The 25,826-nt window shown below is 51.4% G+C and overlaps 1 protein-coding gene across 1 annotated transcript; it reads right to left on the bottom strand.

Moving 5' to 3' along the window:
- Nucleotides 1-2,219: 2,219 nt before the first annotated feature.
- Nucleotides 2,220-16,634, bottom strand: ERRFI1 (ERBB receptor feedback inhibitor 1). The gene is made up of 4 exons (XM_083628794.1): nt 16,508-16,634; nt 7,169-7,353; nt 6,282-6,358; nt 2,220-4,861 (listed from the first exon to the last, which is right to left on the bottom strand). Exons 2-4 carry the CDS (start codon nt 7,282-7,284, stop codon nt 3,672-3,674), a joined length of 1,383 nt encoding a protein of 460 aa, XP_083484920.1. The 5' UTR covers nt 7,285-7,353; nt 16,508-16,634; the 3' UTR covers nt 2,220-3,671.
- Nucleotides 16,635-25,826: the final 9,192 nt, after the last annotated feature.

The raw sequence follows: 25,826 nt of genomic DNA, 5'->3' as shown, positions 1-25,826 counted from the left end.
CAACCCATCCTCTGCTGGGGTTTTCAGGACCTTCAAGCAGCAAGATTTGGAGGAGTTTGTCTGCAGAGCCAGCCCACTGAGGGCATCTCCTTACCACCCACCCACAGAACGCTCTCCTCTCTAACAGGGAGGTCTCCTTCAGACCTCCTGGGGAGCACCTCTGCCTCCCCCTCCCCTTCCTGAGGCAGCGCCAAGCCCTCCCTGTTGAGTATCTGAGTAAGTGATCAAGAAGCTATTTGCACAAGCGAGACAGGAGGCCTGGCAAGTCACATCCTGCACTGCAGCAGCAGCAGGAGGAGGAGCAGGACCAGCCTCCTTGGCTCACCGGTTATGGCAGTGCTGCTGCAGCATCAAGCAGGAAGGGGAAGGGAGGGCGAGGCAGAGAGACGGCGGCCCAAATCGGGCACCACAGCAACCTGCCAGGACAGGGGAGGTCAGCCTTCTTCTGCCCATGGGCTGGTGCATCTGTGGCTCTGCCCTCAACCTGCAAATCTCAACCTCTACATACAAGAACCCAGATATCCGCCCACCAGAGCAGGGAAACTTGGGTGTCCAGGAGTTTTTGGACTACCGTTTCCATCATCCCTGACCACTAGCTAGGGATGATGGGAGTTGTAGTCCAACAAGAGCTGGAAACCCAAGTTTGGGAAACCCTGCACCAGAGCCAAGGGGGAAAACACATACCTAGAATTAAAGAATTCTAAGCCCATGATTTATTTATTTTTTTAAGTACCATAACCAGGCACAGCTCAGAGCATCCTTCCACACAACACACATTTCTGACCATCAACTCCCAGTCTTCCTATAAATTCCACTAGCCCAACTGTGTGGTTTTTGGTATTGCCATTATTAAATGCTTGGGAGTAGGATCTACCCACATCATCTTTTGCCCACCTTGCTCTGGCACCATTTAAATTGTCAGTGGCCTTCCCTCAAGAGACACTGAGAACTGAAGGCAGGTGCTGAGCAGAGATATCATCAGTCCTGCAAGGGGAGTCAGCCCTAACTGTGTGGAGATGCAGCTAGCAGTGGTTCTCAACCTGTGGGTCCCCAGATGTTCTTGGACTACAACTCCCATCATCCCTGAGCTCTGGCCTTGCTAGCTAGGGGTGATGGGAGATGTAGTTCAACAACATCTGGGGACCCACAGCTTGAGAAAGGCTGGAGGCTGCAAGGAGCTTCAAGGTCGTTTGTCTACAGGCAGTGCAGTGATGCCTTCCACAGCCTCAGGTACTCAGGTGTTAATAACTGGGTGGCAAAAATGCTCCTAGGCTGCACACACAGTTTTCTTCTTAAAAAGCCGTGTAAGACATGCCTGTTTTCGTTATGAGTAAAATTAAGACATCAGTTCAGTAGCTCAGAGGGCATCTAGTCATCGGCCCCTGCACACACGTCCCCATTTTGATTCAAAAAAAAAAAGTTATAACAGAAAATGAGGAAAAAGGGAAATGTTTTTCAGAAAGGGGGTGGTGGTTTTCATGCACTACTGCCTAGGTGGGGGCAGAAGAGGCTTCATGGAAATCAAGCTGCAGCTTCGAGGATGGGGTGGGGAGAGGTGCCGACTCCTTGGCAGGACTCAAAATGCTTGAGCAGGGCTTCTTCCAAGCACCAAAACAGGTGATAGCAGCATTAATGTGGCTGCACACCATTTGCATGGGCACAAGCCACACTTGCAGATGGAAGGAGACGGGGTTCCTTTACAAGTCAGAGAAGGGGCTTCCTCCTTCTTCTGCTTGAGTCCTCTGCTGCCCCCTTCTCTCCCTCCATCTCCCAGGGCTTTCTACCTGCCCCACAGCTCTCACAACGCAAGCCCAGCCAGGGAGAGGCCTTGTGGGGTTGGAGGGTGGGGAACAGACTTCAGGGCTTGCCCACCCAATCCGTCCTGGAAGTGTCAACCCCTGCCACCAGCCCAGAAACCACAATGACAACGCAGGACAGGTCAAGAAACACCCTGGGAGTTGCACATCCTGCCTGCCCACGTGCTGGGTGGCTCTGGAAACCAAGCACCGGTGGCAAGCTGCCCAATCTTGATAAGCTGCATAGCATGATTCCAGGGAGCTTCTCATTGGCCAACACGGGGAGACGAGGAGACGCACCCCTAAAATGCACCAGGAGGGAGGAGGAGGTGGAGGAGGAGGCGGCGGCGGCGAGAGCTCGCTGCTCTGCCGCTTTTGCGAAAGGGAAACAGAGCCCGCACACAAGACGACGCAGCCGAGGTAGTGTTATCATAAATAAGTACATTATAACTTTATTAAAATCCAAGACACGGAAATATTCCAAAATACAAAGTGAATGACGTCATTCTTCCTCAATACTGTACACCTGATGCAGGACCTCTCTCAGTGCATTATTATCAATATTATTTCCAGAATGTGAACATTGCCTTCATTTAGAGTTTGTACTAGAAACAAGTCAGCTTCCCAGACGGTTTCAGAGGGGTGGGGTGGGGGTGGGCGGGAGGCAACAACAGCTCCCAAGCGAACTTTATTTTACACTGTAAACCGCAGTTGCGTCCATTGGGAAAAGCCAAGGCCACGCAGGACCCTGGCCAGAAAGCACCGTCCCCCTGGGGCCTGCGGGAACAAGTGGAGGTGTGTGGGTGTGCGTGCGAGTGTGCAAGGGGGGCGGGGAGAGAGACGGCAACACCCTTCACCAACCCTGACTGGGTTGCCTTCAAAGAAGACTCAGCAATGCGAGCCCAGCCTCTTCCACCATCCTGCAGAACACTGGACAAGACAGGCTCAAGACCAGCTTGTGCCTCACTGCTATGCATAAACACATTCTCCCAAACCACCTGGAGAACAGAAGTTGGTCCCATTTTTTAAAATATTGGGGTGGTGGGGAAAGGGGGGTTGCTGCTTCACCCGGGGTGCTGTTCAGCCTGAGCTCCAGCTACCCAACTGCAAGGACACACACAGTCGCGTGGAACCCACAAAAGCTAGTGCACAAAAGTCCTTCTCGGGTTTCATCAAAGCCAACTGCTGTGGGTACAGGAGAACCGGTTCAATTGTGGCAAGCATCTGAGTGGCCGGTTGTGGGTAGGTGGAGATTAGGAACCGGGGGCAAGATTCCCCACCCCAGACCAAAAGTCTAAAACATGTGGAACAGCCCATCCAAACTAAGGCGAGCTCAAAAAAAGCTCAGAAATGGGTGGTGGACTTCCCTGTAGCCCTCCCACCCCCAAATCTCTTCCCACTGCAAGGACAATTCTTGCTGGGATTCCCCACCAGTGGGAGAAGAGCAAATATTGGCAGAAAGGGTTTTTTTTTTAAGGGGGCAGGGCGGAAACACACTGTGGCCACCACTGTGCAGAAAAAAGAATACTGAATGGGGCTTCTCTCCTCTTCTGCTTCCAGCCGAAGCAGCTTGTCCCGTTAGCAAGAGTGCAATTCTTTCCCTACTTATGCAAGTTTGCTCTAAGAATATTGAATGACAACTGGCCAATGCTGGCTATGTACGCTCGAGTCCTCCTCCAAGTCCTCTCCCGGGCCAGAACCGCCAGGGCCAGGCAGCCGAGCCCAACGAAGGCAGCGGCTGCAGCACCAGACAGAGGGGCCTCCCCCTGCTCCTCTCCGGAAGCCGGAGGGCTGGGCTTCTGCCCCTCTTCCTCATCCTCAAAAGGCCTGTGGCCAGCTCCCCGATGCCTCCTTCCTCGCGAGGCTCCCTCTTCCCTACGGAGACACCATGCAGGGCAAGTGCTTGCGCTTGACCGGGACGTTCAGCATCCCGGCCAGGCTGGCTGCCTCCCCTTCCGGAGCCTCTGGCCACAGGGACGGCGGCAGCTGCCCTTCCGCGCTCAGGCTGCTGCCCTCTTCTGCTTCCCGGAAGAACTTCTCATACCTGTCCAGGTAGGGGGGCCTTTCGGGCAGCAGGTAGTAGTGGGTGGAGCTGACCTTCTTGCCGTTCTCAATGATGGGCAGGATGCAGGGCACCCGGCTGCCCGAGCCCTCGCTGTGCTGCCGCTGCAGCGCTTTGCTGCTGACGTACTTGGGGTCCGGGGCAAAGCTCTGGGTGGGCGGCATGATGCCGTTGAGGTACGAGGGCAGGCTCTTGGGGCTGGGCGTGCGGGAGTTGCTGCAGGACAGAGGCTCCCTCGGGGGGACCTTGGGCGGTTTGTCCTCGTCGCTGTAGGCGCCTGAAGCCACTTCGGCGGACCACCTCCGGTAGTCGGGCTTCAGCACCCTGGGTGGGATGGGCACCCTGGGCGGGACCTCAGGCTTGTCATCGTCCGAGCTGGGAGACGCCCGGCGGAAGTGGCTGGAGACCCTCACCACCGGTTTGTGGAAGGACCCAGCTGGCCCGGAATGCGAGCGCCGCAACCGGCGGTGGAGCTGATGCGCCGTGGGAGCCGGAGGAGGAGGAGGAGGAGGAACAGCAGCAGCAGCAGCAGCAGCAGCACAGACCCCAGCCGGACACCCGCTCGGCTTAGCGGAGGGAGGCTCTTCCGCCTTCGATCCCGCCGGGGCGTCGAAGTAAGCATAGTTTATTTGCCCACAGCCCCGGAAGCTCCGCCTGCCATAGGTGGCAGGCTTGAAGGCAGGGCCGCTGCACTCCTCCAGCAAAAAGTCCGTGTCAGAGCTGGTGAGGAACTCCACCTCCCGGTCCACGTCGTCGTGCACGAAATCCTCCGGGATGGGCAGTGGGGGCAGCGGGCGGGTGCTTCGCTCGGCACCTGGAGGTGCCAGGGGGAAGGAGAACGACGGCCCACCCTTGGTGGGGGTGGGGGGAGCCGCCTCATTGGACGCGGCGAGGGAGAGTCTGCCGAAGGCGGGGACTAGGCCGCGATCCTCTGGCCTCTCGCCGTTGGGGCTGGGCTTGTCACTGCCGCCGTTCTGTGCTGGATTAGGGTCTGAAATGTGGCCTGAGAGGGAGAGGGACAGAAGGGTGAGTTACTAATCTCAAGATACAGGGCACCTTATGCGCAACTTTCCTCAAAGGAGAGAGAGAGCGTTGCTGCTGGATGAGGCCGCAGAGGTGCTGCCTCTGCCCAGCACCTCGCAGTGGAGAAAGCCAGATACACCCGGCTGTTCATTGCCAGCACATGGCATTTATTGAGACTGGTAGACTACTTCTGAACATGGAGGCCCCACTGGCTAGGAGAGATGGATAAACCCCGCCTCCTCTGCCATGTTCTTAGACGACTAGATGGTTGTTGGGGTCCCCTGAGAACTCTGCAATTCTATTAAAAGGGGCTGGGTGGAGCCCAAGTAGGGCCCAGCCTCCAAAGTGGTCAACCGGGTGTCTCTGGGAGCCTCACAGACATGGCAAAAGCCACTCCTTGACTCCATCCCTCTCAGCACTGCTGGGTGAGGTATCACAAGCCTCCCTGACCTCAGAGCCATTTGGCCTCAATTGTGCACTCAGATGGGCGCATGTATATAGTCAGATCTAGATACACATGCATATAGTATTTATAACATATATGAGGATTTAGATCAAAGAACAGCCAGGAAGGAATGGATCTGGATTTCGGACAACTTCCGTTCTAATATAATTTCAGGAGAACTACTTTAAAACCTTCGCTCGATGGTATTTAACACCTTATAAATTGATCTATAGATAGATAGTATCAGATAAATGCTGGAGACGTGGATTAAATAAAGCAGTTCACATACACATCTTTTGGAACTGCTCTCAAATAGAAATACCCTGGAAATCCGTTCAGGCCGGTATCTCTGATGTGTTAGGATATCATATATCATATGCCCTCGGAACCAAAAATATTTCTGCTTGGCTATCTAAAACACGTTATTCCAGTAAACAATCAAGAATTAGTGTTCAAAACCCGATTAACCGCTGCTAAGATTACAGCTAAAAAAATCGGGCAAAAGCCTATCTCCTACTACATCTGAACGGACTGATACGATTTGGTCTGTAATAACTATGCTTAAGGTTACTTGTTACAAAATAATGCATATAAACTATCCTAACAAGTTTATGGAAAGAATGGTGTAGGTTTTTTTGTATCTTTCTGGAACAACAAACTCGGTGGCAATGCTGCCTTCAACTTGCTGTAACAGTATTTCTTTATGTTCCTTATTCTTGGGTATTATTATTATTATTAAAAGCAAGACAGCATGGGGCACTCAGGGCTCTGGCTGCCAAGACTGCTGGTTTTTCTGCTGCCTGCTAACCTTCCTCTTCCTCTTCAATAATAATAATAAAAACAGGTATCTTCAGGAACTGAATTGCTGGTGGAAGGAGGAGGGGGATTCACAACAGAAAAGCTCTGAGCTGCAACACAAATAAATCTGAGGTTGACGGCGGCGCCAGGTACCTACCGATGGACGTTAAATGATGCTGTGCGGACGAGTTCAGATTGTAGGCCATTGCTACGGGCTCCATGTTAAAGAAAGGGCTGAAATAATAAATAAATAAATAAATAAATTTTTATTTATACCCCGCCCTTCCCGGTTCAGAAAACCAGGCTCAGGGCATCTAACAACAAATTTAAAACACTTAATTGATGCAACAACAAAAAAAACAGCATAAAATACAGTATGAAACGTGAATAACAATAAATTCAGAATTCAAAAATCAATTTAGGGGGGGAAATCCATCCAATAAACATTAGATCATCACCAGGGCTAGCTGGCTAAATTAGTCCTATTTGGGCCAGCGAGGAGACCAGGGGAGAATTAGCTGTGGGATCCCAGAGTGGGTAATCTTCATAAAAAGGGGAGGGAAGGAAGGGGAATAAAAGATCAGGCTAAATTCAAATTGAAAGTCAGGCGGAATAGCTCTGTCTTACAGGCCCTGCGGGAGGAAGTTACATCCTGCAGGGCCCTGGTCTCATGGGACAGAGCATTCCACCAGGTCGGAGCCATCACAGAGAAGGCCCTGGCCCTGGTGGAGGATAATCTGACTTCCTTAGAGCCCGGGACCTCTAAACTATGATTATTCAAGGAGCTTAAGGTCCTCTGCGGGGCATACCAGGGGAGACGGTCCCATAGATACAAGGGCCCTAAGCCACAAAGGGCTTTAAAGGTCAAAAGCAGCACCTTAAACCTGACCCGATACTCCACCAGGAGAGAGAAAGGAGGGCATCTGTAGGTGAAGCAGGGACAGCCACAAAAGACCCAACCACCATCACTAGCCCATACCCATGTGCAAGAAAGTGGTGTGAGTGGGAGAAAAGATCTGGTACCCTCCCTGAAGGAAGACTCACTTTTCAAAATGGCCTCCCCAACAGGGCTTGAGGCTCCCAATGCCTTGCCCCTTGTGGAGGAAGCTGCTCTTCAAGGGGACTCTCATCTCCGGAGCTGCAATGCCGGCCGTGGACATGCTGCTTGGCTGACGTCTGCGCTTTCAGAAGTCCACTGTCCTCGCTAGGTAGCCAGCTACTTCAGCAGCCTTTAAAAGAGGGGGAAGACAGACAGACAAGGGTGTGTTAGTCCCGTGCAGCAGAGCCAACAAAGGTCAACCCAGGAAGAACTTTTCAAGGCTCAAAACAGCCAGCAGAAGGAGAAGCTGGCTTGTGTAGCAATTCTAGGTCAAAGGCCCTCCTTGTAGCTCGGTTCAGTGGCAGAGCATCTGCTTGGAGTGCAGAAGGTTCCTGCGTCAATCCCCAGCGGCATCTCTGGGTAAAGGCTGGGAGGGAATCCTGGAGCGCTACCCTTCCTCCCCCATACACACCATGATTTGAGCCCTGGCACGATCATATTACATAGCCTGTTCAGAGCGACGGCAGGAAGCATTGCCCTCACTCGGAGTGGGCAAACATTTTCACATATGCAGGAAACGCCGCCATCAGGTCTCCTGGTGTTTTGTTTAAAGGGGAGGGTGATAGGGGAACCCGAATGGACATCTAGAAATTGCTGGGCTCCAGCTCCCATTGTCACTGGTTCACAAACCCTCAGGGTCCCGAGCCCAGATTTAAAGCTTCAAAGGAGCCTCTTGGTGATGGTGGGGCAGGAAAATGGCATTCAGGGAGTCCGGAAGTGGCTACGGCTCCCCATATCCCCAGTGCAGACTCCTTCCCGGCACTGCTACCCGCCCCCAGTCCCGCCCCCGCTCCAGCTGCTTTAAGTGATGCTGGGTTTGGAAGGGTATAAGAGAAAGAGAGCGCGCTCCTTTGGCAGTACTCAGATATTTAAATCAGCTATACAAGTTAGGCGCCAAACAGCTCCTTAAACCAGGGTTATAGCCGCCAACGCGTAACGCCTAGTCCCCATTTAGGGAGCCATGTTTCAATACGACTTTTCGGTTCCCGAAATTCATTCCGATTGTGCAGATAAAAAATAACGGATGGAATTCTACAGGGTGCGTTGCCAGAGTGTGAAAACAGTCAAGATCCAAGGATCCCCAGGCATGTGCCTCCAGACAGAAGTGACACCAGGGGCCATCCTGGGGCCCGGGCACCTTCACTTGGCCACAAGCGGCCGACAGACAGGTACAAAAAGCGCGTGGCGAATTTCAAACCCTGCTCCCTGCTCCCTGTCCCTCCTCCTCTCGGCACTGCAAATGGGCACTTTCTTTCTAATCAAAACACGGTATACAGTGGTACTTCAGGTTACAGATGCTTCAGGTTACAGACTCTGCTAATCCAGAAATAGTGCCTCAGGTTAAGAACTTTGCTTCAGGATGAGAACAGAAATCATGCGGCGGAGGCGCGGCAGCAGCGGGAGGCCCCATTAGCTAAAATGGTTCCTCAGGTTAAGAACAGGTTCAGGTTAAGAACGGACCTCCGGAACGAATTAAGTTCTTAACCCAAGGTACCACTGTATCAGCATTGCAAAATAAAGTATGTCTCCAGCACAAGGCACAGGCCCACCAAAGTAAACATAAGAACCTCCCTCCACACCCCCTGAAGAGATGGGGCAGGTAACCTTCTGGGCAAACAGACCCCATTTGCCATCTTGCGAAAGCCAAGAGGGGGACACATGCCCCGGGACACTTGTTAACGGCCCTGGCCCCCCCCCAAGGTTGTGGGGATCAGGCCAGCTGCACGCTCCTGCTCAGGCTCTATGAAAATCCCTCCGTGTGCTGTGCCAAACCTGGAAAGCACAGAACACCTTGTGCCAGCCTGCCCCCTGCAGCGCCCGCAGGGGTGTTGTGCAACCAGCTCTCGTTTTGAAACCGTTCTGGAATGCGGAGCCTCCACTGCCATCAGCACATCTACGAGGACGGAAAGATCCTCCCACTCCCTGGCCTTTTTCAGGAGTCTGGCGGCTGTGGCGGGGGTGGGTGGGGTGGGGTTGGGGATGGTTTTATTGCCCAGTTCCTCCCTCCTCAAAAGAAAGTGAAGCAGACGTAAACCCATTTTCTACAAATGGAAGCCACCAAGAAAGGGGCACCCGCAATGCTATAAGAGCCAAACTGGGATGGGGGGAGGGCAGAGAAAAAGGGAAGGAAGTCAGCCCAAAGCTCACCAAAATGGAGGGACAGAATCACAGAACTGGAAGGGACCCCCAAAGGTCATCCAGTCCAACCCTCTCCAATAAAGCAATCTCAAAACGCAGTTCCCTATCCAGTTTGAAACCACACCAGACCCTGCTTAGCATTGCAAATGTGCTAGCAGTTTTATTGCTGCACCATTAGAATGGTGGTGATGTTATTATTGATGCCGAGACTGGCTCTCATCATTATCATCATCATCATCATCATCATCATCATCATCATCATCATAGCAGCAGCAGCTGAGTTCTGGTGCTAAATATGGGTGCCTTATGTCGAGGTCGCTTTGAAATCATTAAATAACAGTGCGCGCACCCCCTGGGTGCAGGGAACCAGGTATCCGGGGCTCCCATGGCTCTGGGCACAGTTCAGGGATTTGCAGCAAATGCTTCCAATTGCCCCAACCTAATTCTTTTTAGAAGGCAACAAAATTAGTACCCTGAGTGCACATCCTGGAATTTCAAGTTATGCAACCAGGAAAAGACTCTGACGGTGGGGGATGGGTGGGTGGGATTTACAAGATACCCACAAAATTAATGCGGAAACTGTCGCTGAGGCAGGTAGCGCAGCAGGTGGCTTTTAAACGGTCTGTAAGCTTACAAGAAAACAAAACTTTCTTCAGGGAGAGGGGGCAAGGGGTTGCTCCCTGCAATTGTGGCCTCCTTGGGGCAGAGACTCACCTCTGCTACTCTGACAAGCGCCCGGGGTGCTGATGACAAGCGTAACAGTAAAAGCAAAGGAACATAGAGGAAGGCACCCAGGCTCTGCCATCCCCCTTGGAAGGGAGAGCCAAAACTACAAATAGGATTATGGCCCAGAAAATGCAAAAACCGGACCCAAAGTGAGGCAGCACAAAAACGCACAGTCAGGTGAAGGCTGAAAGCCCTGAAGGAAGCCGCTGTGTGTCCAAATTCTGAATACACGAGGTGGGGGTGGGGTGGGGGGAGGAGGTGTCCGGACAGTCAGTCCATAACAACTTTGTCCTTTTGCGGCATCAAAGCAGCACAGGGAGGAAAGTTCTTTGCCAGGTTCCCAGGAGGCGATTCCAATTCCTCCTGCCCTGGGGGGTCCAGCCACTGCCTCTTTCCTCTCTCAATGAGAGCCAGAGTTTCAGAGAAGCTTCAGCTGCCCTCAAATCTTACAGGGCAGCCATGGGGGCAGCTCCCAGTCCACACCACTGACCACCAGCTCCCACCAATGGGATACAGACATTCCCGGAAGCCACATATCTCAGGTCCCCTTTGGGGGGCGAAAAAATTGGGTGGGATGAATGGTCAATGACTTGCAAGTCAGCTGAAATCCAAACCTATCTCAAGGATGCTTTAAACAGGCTGCCTGTACAGTGGTACCTCGGGTTACAGACACTTCAGGTTACAGGCTCCGCTAACCCAGAAATAGTACTTCGGGTTAAGAACGTTGCTTCAGGATGAGAACAGAAAATCGCATGGCAGCGGTGCAGCAGCAGCGGGAGGCTCCATTAGCTAAAGTGGTACCTCAGGTTAAGAACAGTTTCAGGTTAAGAACGGACCTCCGGAACGAATTAAGTTCTTAACCCGAGGTACCACTGTACTGTAGCATTTATTGCAGCACTGGGTTTTTGTTTTAACTGCTTGTATCCCATGAAACATATTCAAAGGCCCTGCGATGCTGTCAACACATAAAAGGAGTAGATGGAGATCTGCAAAGTAGGAAGGGAGGTGGGTGGGAATCTTGCATGAAGAGCCAAAAAAATAAATAAATCAGGCAGAGGACAGCCAGCCAAGAAACCTTCCTGCGGCCACAGCAAGTGGCTGGCAAGATAAAAAAAACCGGGATTCCTTCCTGTGGTTCAGCCAGGGTGCCGGGAGAGGCGCCATGCTGCCCTCGGGGGAACACAGAGCTGCATTTATCCAGCCTGCCTTTTGCACAGGGAGGAAGAGGAGGCGGAGGTGGAGGCAGCTGCTGCTTCTCTTTCTCTCTAGTGGTAACCTAATTTTGCCTGCTTAACCACTGAGTATCATGAGTAAATCTCAAAAGAGGGAGGGAGGGACCCATTACTAGCAGCCAACTCATCAAACCCAGCCTGCAGCTCTTCCCTGCTTGACAACCACATGACGTCATTTCCTCCTCCCTCCTCCTCCCGTTGAGATTTATCCAGAGCTGAACTCAGAGGCACTTTCGCAAAACACGCTCCTGAGATCCCAATAAAACCCAGGAGGGAGGGAGGGAGGGAAGAGGAAACGCCCCCCCAGTGCAAACGGGACTGTTGGCAAGTAGCACGTACCATGTCCTTCCTAGAATTCATAAAAGGAGTGCTGTGCAGTCCCTTACGTAATCTCCAGTGGCGTCAGCCTTGCAGGATTTTGCTCACAGGTAGATGATGCCAGGACATCCGGGGCTCCAGGTTGCAACAGACACCTGGGCTTCTGCAGCTGCAGCCTGCTGGCCCCTCCCCTCCGTACCTCCATTCAGTCCTGCTAAGTATTTTCCCACCCACCCGCTACTCTTTAAAATAATGAAGGGATCAGCCGCCCACAGCAAGCCACACCACTCAACACAAACCTCAACAGGCTTCCTGTTCCGTTCCCCCACCCCTGGACTCTTAAGGTGAGGAGAGCCTGAAAAAACCAGTTTCCTGATGCCGCTCAATTTCTGCGTTTATAATTTCCTGTGGTTTCCCCTCCAAGTGCTGCTTGCAAATGCTGGAGGGTGTTGCAGTGTTTCAAGGCTGCTTGCTCGCCACTTTTGAGTGTCGAGGGAAGGCAGTAAAATAAAAAAGCAGATTCCTGCTTTGCCCACACTTCCTAGGCACTTGTTCCGAGCGGTTTTGCCCAGGAAAGCCCTCTTCTTTAAGCAATAAATCAGAGCAAACGTCAATGCAGAGAAAACCTGATTGTTTGTTTGCTCAGATTCGGGAGTAAATATGAGAAGCGGTGGGGAAGTCTTGTGAGGTGCGAGTGCCCAGGGCTGTCCAGCTATACCTTCCAGCTCATTTGCAGTGCTTCCACAAGACTGCCTGCCTCTGCAGAGCAACACAAGAAACCTTAACAAGACCCTGGGCCAACATGCAAGAGCCTCTCTTTATTTCCTGAAGTTGCTAGGGCTATTGCCGGCTGCAGCCCATCACAGATGGAAGCCACCCACACACAGAGGGGTGCGATTGTGAAAGGGGAAGCAGGTGTGCCCTGGTCCACATGTCTGATGCTCAGGAACCCAACAGGGCTTTTGCACGTGGGCCTATGTGCCTGGGCACAAGTCATGTCTCCTGCACGCTGGAAGAGGTGTAGCATACTGAGCATAATGGAACAGGCTGACCCACAGAAACATCCGACTGCCTGGGGACACAGAAGGAGTAGAGCCCTAGAAACCCCAAAGGGAGCGGGGTTGAATTTTCAAGGGAGAAATGCACAGGTGGGAGGGGATTTTGACAGCCAAGGGGCAGCTGCACAGATCAATGCAAAAGGCAGCAGAGAAAGAAGATCGGAGAAGATGATGGTGAGGGTTTGACAATGGAGGCAAAATTCGGCCACGAAAAGCTAAATTCTGCAAAACAACCAGCACCACCCGTGAAACTCCTGAAAATGCACCCAGATAACGTTACTGGACTCAAATACGTCATTTACCCTTGAGGTTAGCTTGGTTGGTTAGAGTGTAGTTCTGATACTGCCAAGGTCACAGGTTCGATTTCCATACAGGACTCCTGCATTGCAGAGGCCTGGACATATTATTATTATTATTATTATTATTATTATTATTATTATTATTAATTTAATTATACCCTGCCCATCTGGCTGGGTTTTCCCAGACACTCGGGGTCCCTTCCAACTCTAAGGGGCACTCGTGTTTTATGGAGTCCTGCGCCACAGTGCCTTTTGAAGAGCTCCCCAGATATCCTCACACGCCAAACAAGCCCACAAGGGCTAAACCCTTGACTTCTCCCTACATGGACGCTGAACTCTGCACATACTTACAAACTCTGGTATGTCCCTCCCCCCCCCAAACCTATGAGAGCACAAGAGCAAGCCCTGGGTTTGTTCAGAGATGCAGAAAGAAAACTTACATCTGAGGCAGAAGAACTGAGCAAAGCAAGACCAGGATTTGGGGTGGCGGTGAAGAGATAGACATGCGAGGCATGGGGAGATGGTCTGGTGAGTCCAAGAGGGAATCCCTTGCTGGATGGACGGCAACAAAGCAGACCTTTCTTTCTTGGGAGCTGAGAAGCTCCTGAAACCCACCATGGCCTTTAAAGGTGGCAACCTTGTCTCAAGGAACCCCTTATTTAGGAAAGAAGAGCCACCTTTCCTCTTGCATTTTCAACACTGAGTGGCGAGCACAGTGGGGGTTTAGGCTGGATTTTGCTTGCAGAAGGACCCCGGGGTCATGGGCCCTGGCAATAGTGTGTACCCCTGGAAATGACCCCAAAAGTGGAAGGGGGCTGCTTGGGAGGGAGAAGCACAGCCAAGAGGCTGACTTCTGAAGTCCCTGGTTCAAATCTTCCCCCTGGCCTGCCTCTGGGAGGAATCTCCACCGCAATTGTCCTGTCTGTGATATGAGCCTTAAAGCTACTCCAAAGCTCAGAAGTTAGTTTGGCATCTCAGATGTTGAGAAGCACTGATGCCCAAAGCTCTCCCACCCACCCATAAATAGAGGATGTTTGGAGGCCAGTTTATCACCTTTGGCCTCATGGTAAGAACTGGAACAGACATGGGATATTCAACACAACAGAACTCAACCCACTTTGTAGATGCTTACATCTCCACAATGAAACTGGGGAAGTACATTGTGGCAAGTGTGTATTTTCTGCACAAGAAATGCAACTTGGACTCTCCAACATCTTTGTCAGATTGACTCTGAAGATGCAATTGTTTTTTAAAAAAATTAAATCAATTAAAGAAGAAACTCGGTGTGTGTGTGTCCTGGACGTGACAACTTATGAGAGCTCCCACATTAGACAGCAGTGATAATAGACTCCACATTTGTTGCCAAAGAAGCAGTAGAAGATTCTTCGCCCCTTTAGAGTTCGGGGGTTGTCAGATGCCTCCCTCTCCCTCTGACTGACCAGAATCAAAACCATTAAAGAACAAGATTGATCACCCCAGGATACAAGTCAGCCTTCGCCCGCCTGCTGCCTCCAGATTTGTTGGACTACAAGTCCCATCAGCATCAGCCAACTACGGGAGGCTGGTCCAACACATCAGCTGCTTTCAAACACACACCCCTTGCAGATTTCAGCAAGATAAGGCAAAGCAATTTTACACCAAAGTCTCTTCTCACTCAACTAGCCTGGTGCTTGCACACTTGAGAACATGGGCAGGCTCCTGGCCAGTCCTGAGGGGCCTTTGCCCACCGATGGAAAGGCTGACCACTCTCCATTTCCTGCACACGGAACTGGAACACACTAAATCCCCAAATCCACCCCCTTTCCTATCTGAATAGTTCTGAGCTAATAACCAACATGGTACCCTCAGCAATGTGTTGCAGAACTCCAGCTGCCATTATCCCTCAGTGACCACTGGTTATGCCAGCTGCTGCAAGTTGGGAGTCCAACAAGCACAAAAAGCAGTGCATACAAGTACACATATCAACAGTGCCCCTCAGCAAATGTGCCTTCTCAAGAGTAAGGGAATTTGCTGCACCAAGGGCCATCACAGTAGCAGAACCATCTTCAGAAATAACGCCCTGTGGCCTCAAGTGCACTGTTCTGCCCCCTCGGAACTGGCCCTACCTTCTGCCTTGCCGAAACGCGCCTTTCTATAAACCGGTGGAGGTGCAGAATTCACCACAACCCAGTAAATATTAAGAACTGAAAACCTGCAGGCAGAGATGAAGCAGCATGCTGGTCAAGCCATTTAAAGGCCATTGTGCACAAGACCTCTTGAGCCGCAGCCAGGGTGCAACACCAGGTTTCAAAAATTAGGGATTTAAGGCTGTAGTCCTCAATGCGCTTGCACAGCAACCTTCGTGATGCTCATGTCCAAGTAGACATATGCAGGGGCTGAGAGACAACCTAACCTTAACTGGCGTCAACAGTCACCCCAACAGGACCAACCAGGACAGCCCTATCTGCACCTAGGAAGAAATGGCACACATGCAAGCACCAAGCTTCCAAGGCCAGGGAAAACAGGCACAGAAATCGCTCCCTCTTTCATGTTTGACTGCTATCATTTGGATCACAGGAAAATACCAGCTTCTAAGGAAAATGTCATGGAAACCCAAGATGCAGAGGAGGCCTGGGGCTCAGTGGCAGCTCAAGCTGCCACCCACCACCTTGCGCTGCTCCCGCTGCAGGGACCCCTCCTCTGCCCCAGCCCAGAGGCTGGCACCAGTGAGACAATGGCTGCCGTTTGCCCCACCAGCCTTTCCCTGCCAGTGCCTCAGTTTCCCAGCCAGGCGGCGACAAGGGAGCCTGACACCGCGCAGGCACAAGAAGGGGGGGTGACGTCGCGTTCTAGGTGTCCCCCAAGTCCCTCTCCTCTGCATCCTGTGCAAAACGTTTTCGCCACTGCTGAAGGCACCGATCCTGAAGAGGTGGGAGCGGAGGGCGGGCTTGCGCTCCACACCTGCCGCGGCAGAAAGAGACCCGCCCGGGTCCGTGCACCGGAGAAGCCCTTCGGGAGCGGGCCAGGGAGCGAAGGGCAGGAGGCAGAGGAGACAGGGAGGCCCCGTCGGGCAGCAGCTCGCCGCCTCCGCCCGGGCGGTTGCGTGGCAACGGCCCTCGCCCTACCTGCGCGGCAGGTGCCCCGTTGCCCTCCTCTCCGCCGCCGCCGCCGGTCCTCCTTCCAGGGCGGGGATGACTAAGCCGCCCTTCCGCAGGCGGAGGCTGCCTCGACGGGCAGGACGGAACAGCCCGGCCAACCTTGGCGGGAGGGAACCGAGCGGCGGGCAAGGCGGGTCGCGCTCTCGCCCCTTCGCAGTGGCGGCGGCAGCAGCATCAGCATCTGACCCACGAAGAGGCGAAGCCCCGTCGGGCGCTCCGTCGCCACCCAAAGTCTCCAGCCCGCCCCAGAGAGGCGCCGCTGCGTTCCCACTGCCCCGGCCCGGGCTATGCTGACGCCATAAAAAAATAATAATCTACACGTGTCCCCGAATCCTCACGTCCTCTCCGTTCACGCAGCCTGCCTCCCGCCCTTACCCGTAGGGCAGCGCCGGGGCTCGACATGTCCCGTCTCCCCGCAGCGTCGTTACTGCGCACGCGCCGCCGCTGCCATCTCCCGGCACCTCTCCCGACCGCGACTTCCTGGCTCAATGAAGGCGGACGAGAGACGCAGCCTCTTTTTATAAGGGTGGGCGTGGTCCCGAGCTTAGGCCGCGCCTCCTCCCCGCCCAGCGCCAGGGAGTCTTAAAAGGGTAACGGCTCTAATTTCCGGCGCAGGGAGGTTCTGCTTCATCCGCGCCCCCCACTCCCGCTCTAAAGCCACGGTACTATCTGGGTTGGGGTCCTCCTTCTGCTCCCCCCCCCCCGCACAGGTTCAACAGGTGCAGCTTTCTTCTCGCAACAGCGCCTCCGTGATGCTGTTGAATTGTTGCCTACAGGCAGCCGTTCAAGGCAAAGGAACCCGGGGGCAGCTATGCACATCGCAGTTGCATCGTAGTTTATCTATTAGGCTCAACACCATTACAATTTTCCTTTGTTTCCTGGCACTAAGCTCCATGGACTTCAGTGCTGTGCTTACTTCTGTCAAGGTTTGTCCTCACCCTACCTGCGATCTTCTATTTACAGGGTATTTTTACCCGGGATTTCCCAAGAAAAGCTCGACAACTTGATTTCCTTAAAAAACAGCGCAACAACTTTGACTGCCCCCTCAAAAAAAAATCCTGGGTATGCCCAGCCCATGGCTTCTCATCTTTATCCCAAGGTTTTGCCAGTTGCAGCTTGTCATGGACAGGTGGGAAATTCTGTCTTTTGCATCGCCACTCTCCAATTTATAGGACCCCGGGAGCTGCTCCCTTTGCATCTTTGCCCACCCATTAGAACATCACAGGAGTTCCAAATGCAGCATGTCAGACTGACCCCTGCCCATCTCCACCTTCCTGAAAGGACATGGACCTGCCTTGGCTTTTTCAGGACAGCCCAGTGGCAGATTTTGACCTGGTCACTGACCTTGATGATAGAAGAAGGATCTGGTGTTTACACACTGAAATCTGAAAGGTACCAAAACATCCACAGCTTTCATCGTGAGAGCCATGGAACTCAGGAATATTCTTCTTCTGCAATGGCATTTCTTTCTAAGCCTGCTCACGCAGTACCCTGTGTGATTAATGTACAGGGTGGTTGATTTTTGCTGTGTCCACCTGGCTCTGCCATTTTGCATACTCTGGTGGGTGATGTAACAGCCTTTGGGCTTCAGCGAATTCTTGCCCATTTTTAACATTATTATTATTCCATCTTACCGTTGGGAGAGACCTCCCCTGCTTGCTGAGAGCATGCACCCAGGGGGGAAGGGCCAGAGGCATTCCTATCTTCCTGCAGTGAAAATGACCTAATTTGTGCCATTTCCCCTGGGGAGAAAGCTTTCTGCCCCCTCCCCCCCCCAAGGACTGCCTCCCTAGCAGAATGGATGCAGATAGCAAGGATGAAGAGACAGGGAGCCCCAGTCCCATTTTCTCTGTGTGGAAACATGACCTGTTGCAAGCTTCTCCAACCTGGTCCCCTCCTGCACCTGCTGCTAGGATTGGCTCTTCTGCCACCACAGCCCATCATCTCCTGGGAAGAGGCAGTCTAACAGGAGGGGGAGGGGGGAATGCAGAGGCTGCTCCCTGCGAGAAGTGATGAAGGTGACTGTTGGCTCAGGTGGCTTTGAAGAAGTCTATTTGCCTCCTGCTGTGAAACCTCCAAAAGTCTGGTAATAGCACTTGACCAGGGAGAACAAGGAACTCTAAAGAAGCTTCCCTCCCTCTCTCCCAGGCCCTCTGGGTTTCCATCTGGCCAGCCCTGCTGATTGAGAGTGGGGTTAGCAGAAAACTGAAAGGCATATCTGCTGGGGAACCATCGGCTGGAAGTAATTCCCTCCCGTTCCCATGGCAACTGGAGAGTCCAGAAGAGGATGCAATTATCACCGTAGTCGAGGCTGCCTGGCAAAACAGCTTCTTTGCCCTCCCACAACTGAGTGGTTTCTGAGAGATGAAGATTGCTAGTCGGGGCATCCGTGACCCACCCTGAGTGAAGCACTTGGAAAAAACCCTGGAGCACATCGTGCATCTGTTTATGCCCTCCGATGACATACCTTGGCTCAGGTTTTCCACCTGAGTGCAACAAAGCTGTTTGGCAGTGGACAAGGCAAACCGGGCGGTCAGAAGTTCCCCTTGCACAGTTATTGATGATTCTTGGGTAGAAGCCAGGATAGGAGGACCAGGAGCACTTCACAATGTGGCTTCAGCCTGGCCTTTGCCTCTTGAGGTCCTCAAAGTGGCTTCTAAATTTGCCGGATGCTCTGGTCCTTCATCCCTCTGGGCACTTTTCCTCCTCTGGCCTCGGGGTCTCTCCTCCCATGCTAGCCAATATCCAGCAGGCTGCCTGGACAAGCCTGTGGGTTGCTGGGATTTCGTCAAAGAAAGCAGGAAAATGTGGGTCCGTTTCAACCAGTGTCTCGCAGATGAAACACACATCCCTAATTCTTACACTTCCTGAGGTTTCCTGCTCTCCCAGTTAAGACGAGCCAAAAGCTCTTTTCTTTTTTTAAAACATAATGTTTTGGAGGCCTTAATCTCACAGCAGATCTTGGTGTTGTGAAAGATTTGCAGCCAAGGCGCATTTTCCAGAGTGGTTGCAGCAAAAACAACGAGCAGCTGTTGAGCCAATGGGCATTAAAATGGCAAATGCAATTCAAAGTGATGCACAATAGGGAAAGAAAGAAAAAAATAATTTCCCATATATGCTCTTGGAGTGTGAACTGACAGCAACTGACCAGGAACAAGACCTTGGGGTCATAGTAGGTAGTTCAAGGAAGATGTCAACCCAGCATGTGGCAGCTGTGGAAAAGGCAAATTTGATGCTAGGGACCATTGGGAATGGAATTCAGAATAAGACTTCCAACATCGCAGTGCTGTTATACAAATCTACGGTGCAACTGCATTTGGAATACTGTGTACAGTTTTGATTGCCTTACCTCAAAAAGGATGCTGCAGAGTTGGGAAAAAGTTCAGAAAAGGCAAGCAAAAACTGACATGCTGAAAGTTTAAAAAATTATGCATGGCATGGAGAAATTGGATAGAGAAACGTTTTTCTCCCTCTCACATAACACTCAAACTCCTGGATATTCAATGCAGCTGATGGTTGGAAGATTTAGGAATGACAAAAGAAAGTCATTTTACTTTATTTTACTAAAATATTTGTATGCTGCAATTCTGTAACAAAAAAATCAAGATGGTTCACAACAATTGCGATACAATAACAAGCCACACAAAAATTGAAGCAGATCACCAGCCATGGGTAGCCTCAACCTCCATGAATTTATCTAATCCTCTTCTAAAGCCATCCAAGCTGGTGGCCTTCATTACCTAAAGGGAAAGTTTCAAAGAACTGCACTTTCCCTCTTTGTCAGGAGGAGATCGAGGCTTCCTGCAGACTCAGGGACTTCTTCAGAATCTGTCCTCTGAGGCGGCGCCAGGCTCTCCAGCTGACCACTAGGGTGCGCTCTCCTCCCTTCCCAGGAAATGGGCTGCTCTTCAGTAGGCAGTCCCAGGGACTGTTTGATATGCCATGGTAGGGATGCTCCATGCTCCAGTCTGGCCATGATCCTGGGGAGAGGAGTCTCATTCCTCTCTTGCAAGGAGATGAGGAGCTGTGAAGGTGCGCAGTGTCAGCAAGAGCGTGGCTCGGCACCCACTGCAGTGACATCAGACGTGGGTGGCTGTCACTCATCTGCAACCTCACAAACCAAGTTGCAATCATATGCATTTTGCTAACAAGCTCAGTGGCAAACGGGATGTCTGCATGCAAGGGGAAGGTTTTTCTGCACAGCAGTGGCATAGCAAAAGGTGGGGAGGGAAAGGAAGAAGAACACCCTGCCCTGGGCCAAAAACAAGCTTCAGAAGTGCTGTGATATCGTGATAGATTTAAAATTGCCCCAAGCAGCCCATCAGCCGTGAAGCAGAGACAGTGGCCAGAGAGTTTGCTTTGCATGATGACAAAGCTCACTTTCTCCTTCTCAGGCCCAATGTGAGCAGTTGCCATAGCGAAGCGACGCCAGACTGAGTAGGACCAGTTTGTCAGAGAGCATGGACTCAGTGCAGCAAAGCTCTTACAAAGATGCATCGCCCGTTCTTCACTCACTGCCAGTCATTCTGATCCAGTGAGCCAGGGTTTCTCTAATGGCAGGTGAGCCAGGGTTTCTCTACTGCAGACTGTGAGGGGTGACCTGGTTGCCCCTTGCTGGGCATGAGGAACTGCCTCACATGGTTTCACTGGAAGCTTTTATCATATCTGACTTTCTGTATTTTGTACATCCTCCAGCATTATATCTGATGAAAATATGGACGTCCTATTCCATAATATTAATAATAATTGTACTATTTATTTGACAGGGTTGCCCCAGCCACTCTGGGCTGCTTCCAACATATATAAAAACATAATAAAACATTAAACATTAAAAAGCTTCCCTTGCAGGGCTGCCTTCAGATGTCTTCTAAAGGTTGTGTAGTTACTTATCTCCTTGGCTTGGGGGGCTCACATCACTCCATACCCTCCAGCATTTCTCCAATGGAAATAGGGACGTCCTAAGGAAAAGTGGGACATTCTGGGATCAATTCAGAAACCAGAATGGATTCTTTAAATCCGGGACTGTCCTTGGAAAATAGGGATGCTTGGAGGGTTTGACTTGACAGTCGTTATATATCAATCGATAGGTGTTTCAATTATTCATTGAAAACAGAAGTAGAGACAAAAGGAGTAATGCGATGGACGTGACTCATAGCCTTGCAAAAGTCGAAGGCCACTACACACACACACCTCTGCACCCCTTAATCTCTCCAGCCTCCATCCCAGACAAGCAAGAGGCACACCCCTCTCCCTGGGTTCAAGGAGGGCCCATGCCAGCCAGGCAAAAGCACTGGAGGAGGGCGTGGCCTCTGAGAGGGGGTGTGGCCTGGGAAGAAACTCTGAGGGCAAGCTGAGAGCTCAAATCCAATTTGTACTGTCCTATTAGGTTTCGAAATACAGTGGTACCTCGGGTTACAGACACTTCAGGTTACATACGCTTCAGGTTACAGACTCCGCTAACCCAGAAATATTACCTCGGGTTAAGAACTTTGCTTCAGGATGAGAACAGAAATCGTGCTCTGGCGGTGTGGTGGCAGTGGGAAGCCCCATTAGCTAAAGTGGTGCTTCAGGTTAAGAACAGTTTCAGGTTAAGAACAAATTAAGTTCTTAACCCGAGGTACCACTGTACATTTATATCAGACCATTTGATGCAATGAAGTAATGGCACTTTGTCTTGGCGCTGTGCTGCTGTCCTCATCTCGCGTCAGCCACATTTGGGCACATTTATAAAGGGAAGGGCTAAACAAATCCACGTCTTATAACAACACCTCTAAGAGTATTATGTGCTGTCCTGGTTTCAGGGCTGTGGGCTGGCAGGAGCTAGATTAGGGGTAGCGGTGATTTGCTACTTTACGGCGTGGCCTGCAGTAATGGACGTGCTTGCTGGGGCAAAGCCGCTCGCGTTACACTCAGCAAATGAGTAACATCTGTTCATCCCACATACAGAGCTGACTCCATCTGGGAGGGCCTGTAATTTTAAGTGCTTTTCCTCCGAACCTGTTCCTAACAGTGGCTGGAAGTCAAAAGACGGGCTTTTGGGATGGGTAATGAGTTAAAACAACAACCCAAAGCAAACTTCCTGCAAGCTGGTAACTGCCCTGAAAAGGGGCAGGTCTCCTCCTCCTCCTCCTCCTCCTCCTCCTCCTCTCACACTGACCAGAGCAGCACCTTTAATTGATGCAGGAAGATCTTGTGTGTCTCCTCTGGCTCATGACACACACAAGCGCGCACACTGAGTAACTCACGAAGAACGTGCTCACTTCCTCTGTGAGCAAGAGGCTATTCATGCCACTTTCCTGGTTTCTGCAACGGGGAGAGCCCTGAGCCGGCCTCTTCCGTCCACTGTCTGCCACATGGCGACAGGCAGCTGCTACTTATTTATTTATTGCAGCGAAGGAGGAGAAGGGAACCTTTGCTGGTTTCTGTGACCTCATAAGGAAAGAAACTAGGACCGTCTTCTCAGAGTGCCCACCTGCTTGGCCACTCACCTTTTCCTTCTTGGAGGTTCCTTATCAACAACCAAAGTCCACCTCCCTCCTAAGGGCAGGTCCATGCTGCAAGCTTTTCTGCGTGTGTCACTTTAACTGTCATGGCTTCTGGGATCTGCGGTTACTGAAGGTGCAGAAAAGTCTCCTAAGAATGTAAGAGAAGCCTGCTGGATCAGGCCAATGGTCTATCTAGCCCAGAATTCTGTTCTCCCAATGGCCAACCAGGTGCGCCGATGGGAAATCCTCAAGCAGGGCCCAAGCACAAGAGCATTCTCCCTACCTGTGGTTTTTCAGATATTCAGAATGCGGGAGATATTCAGGAACATTTGCTGCCTTGAACTGTAGGGGCAGAGTATAGCCACCATGACTAGCAGCCTTAACTTCTACAAATTTGTCCAACCTTCTTTTAAATCCATCCAAGATGGTGGCCATTGCTGCCTCTAGTGGCAGTGAGTTCCATAGTTTGACAATGCGTTGTGCGAAGAAGCCCCCTCTTTTCTCTGTCCTGCATCTTCCAGCAATACAAGAGAGGGAGAAAAGCTTTCCTCTAGCCACATTCTCCATGCTGTGCATTCATAAACTTCTCTCATGCCTTTTCTCTAACTCGCCTTTGCTCTAGACTGAAAAGTCCCAAAGGCTGCTGCAAGCTTTCTTCCTAGGGGAGTTGCTCCATCCCCTTGAACATTTCAATTCTCTGAACCCTTTCCCAACTCTACAATATCCTTTGGGAGGTGAGGCTCCTTGGAGTGCCCAGGACCCTCCAGCAAAGGAATGGCTACTGAGCCAGTTTAAGTCTGTGACTGAGCCATGCCCTTGGAATGACCTGGCTCTTCCTGCATATAATTATGGCATAAGAGGGTGTGCTGGAAATGAGAAGCTGACGGCAGCACAGATTTGAACCAATCACACCTCTCTCTTCCTCACCTTTGGTGCCTCCTCCTGCCCACAATGGGCACCTCCTGTTGCCCAGGCTCCGTTTTCCCTAAGAGTCTCTCTGGAAAGAGAGATAACTGTCTACTTATCTGGTCTCCATTCATGTGGTTTGCTGAAAGATCAGCTATAAAAATGCAGTAATATGGTCTCCTTGTAGCAGTCCATCAAGCTAGTTTTACTTTGCCAACGCATTAAGGTTTGGTTTCAGTTTCAATTTTTTAATTTTTATTTTGCAATCTAAAAATGAAATTCTTCTTGCAAACGATACGTGGAGAAAAATGCTGTTTGGCATGCCAGCCCCAAATAAGAGGAAGTGCTCTTGAAACAGCTTTTCAAGGATGGGTGTGTGTGTGTGTGTACTTGTGAAGACAAGGTTGCTGTTCATTAACAGAATAATCTCCCTGCCGCATTTATGCTGGGTTGCAGATACACCAGCATGGCTGGTACTTACGAGAGTTCCCAGGAGGACCACTTAGCCAGCTTAATTCAGGAAACAGGATTTCCCATTTAAGACATTTTAAGGGCAGGTGCTGATCTGTAACATACGAAGCAGAGCATTGTGGGGGTGGACGGATGCTGATTGCAAAGCAAAAAGCGTCCCAAAAGCAAAGGGCTTATTCCCACATCAAGGTTCCTTCGTCTCAGTCAGCTGTCGAAAATATTAGGCTTCTGTCTTCCTTTGGCAGCTGCGTTTCACCCACCACTTGGTTGTTCCCAGCTCTCTACACAAGCACGTGGGGTGTTCTCAGGAGCTGCCAGAATCAAAAAGCCACCGGGGTTAGTGTCATGGGAGGCTTAGAGGACACAGTCATGCTCCCACAAGGCTAAACAAAAACTTAGCTGGGCCCCTCCAGATGGCTTTTTCATTGTGCAATCATGATGGTTTGTGTTCTTGATGCTTATATGCCTTCCTACTTTCAATATTAAGGGACACGGGTGGCGCTGTGGGTTAAACCACAGAGCCTAGGACTTGCCGAGCAGAAGGTCGGCGGTTCAAATCCCCACAATGGGGTGAGCTCCAACTTTGCAGTTCGAAAGCACCTCAAAGTGCAAGCAGATAAATAGGTACCGCTCCAGCGGGAAGATAAACGGCGTTTCCATGCACTGCTCTGGTTTGCCAGAAGTGGCTTAGTCGTGCTGGCCACATGACCCGGAAGCTGTACGCTAGCTCCCTGGGCCAATAAACCGAGATGAGCGCTGCAACCCCAGAGTCGGCCACGACTGGACCTAATGGTCAGGGGTTCTTTTACCTTTTACCTTACTTTCAATATTGCTTGAGCCTGCACATGGGTACCCATCCACCTGGTATAAGCCCACTAATTGCATCCATGACCCTGGCAAGGGCCGCAGAGTTCACCCACCAGTCTAGAGAGGCCTCTTGTCCAATGCAACTCGCCGCTGCCTGTGGAACTGAGCAGGGTTGAGTTGCATCGTGACGCATCCCCTTCCCAGCGATCAGCCAGGCTCTCCCATCCTGTCCTGTCCATGTCCTGCCCTTGGTGGGACCCTGTCTTGCCTCGTGAGCAGCAGCACAGTTTCGAATGCGGCCACACAAACACTGAGGGTGGGTGACATTAGGCACGCTGCCTGCCTGCGACTCCCAAGCCTACCCCGAGCCATTGGGGGAAGGCGGGGAGCTGGACTGCTTTGCCAGTGGCCTTCCCCCCTTCCCCCTTCATTTTGACAGCTTTTTTTATTCTATTTATTTTATCATTTCATTATCATATCATTTCATTATTGTAAATTGTCTTGGTGCCTTGGTAGAACATCAATCAACATAGTAAATGAATAATGGTTGCCCTAATTTGCACCCCCCCAGCAGTAATTCAGTTGGTGTGGACCCACAAGTTAAAAGAGCACTAGCCGGTCATTCTGTTTCAATTTCTTTTCGGTCTGTATCTCACAGTGTGCTTGATGGCAGTGAGGGCTGGTGGTTAGGTGGCCAAAGTTGTAAAATGGCTGGAAGGAATGGAATTCAGCTGCCATTGTGAGCCACAAGACAGGGACAAAGAAAACCTAATGTTTATGCCTGATATTTACATTTTCTTTGCCTTGTTAGGACTTTATGATTTTAAAACTTGGTTTCTGGCACCATACTGTGGAAGACTGGGAGGCTGTATTGTCAGCCAGAAAGCTAGACAAGAACTTCATTGTCTCCCTGAAGAAAGATGAGGAAGCTCCACCCAGATCAACAAAGTCCGGTACTGCCACTTAGCAACTAGCCCACAATCTCAGCCGTGTAACCTAAGCCACACAGGTTAAGCAAACACATG

This window comes from Podarcis filfolensis, assembly GCF_964270895.1.
Source record: "Podarcis filfolensis genome assembly, chromosome: 8".
NCBI classification, from domain to species: Eukaryota; Metazoa; Chordata; class Lepidosauria; order Squamata; family Lacertidae; genus Podarcis; species Podarcis filfolensis.
This window is presented reverse-complemented; position numbering and strand designations above follow the sequence as displayed.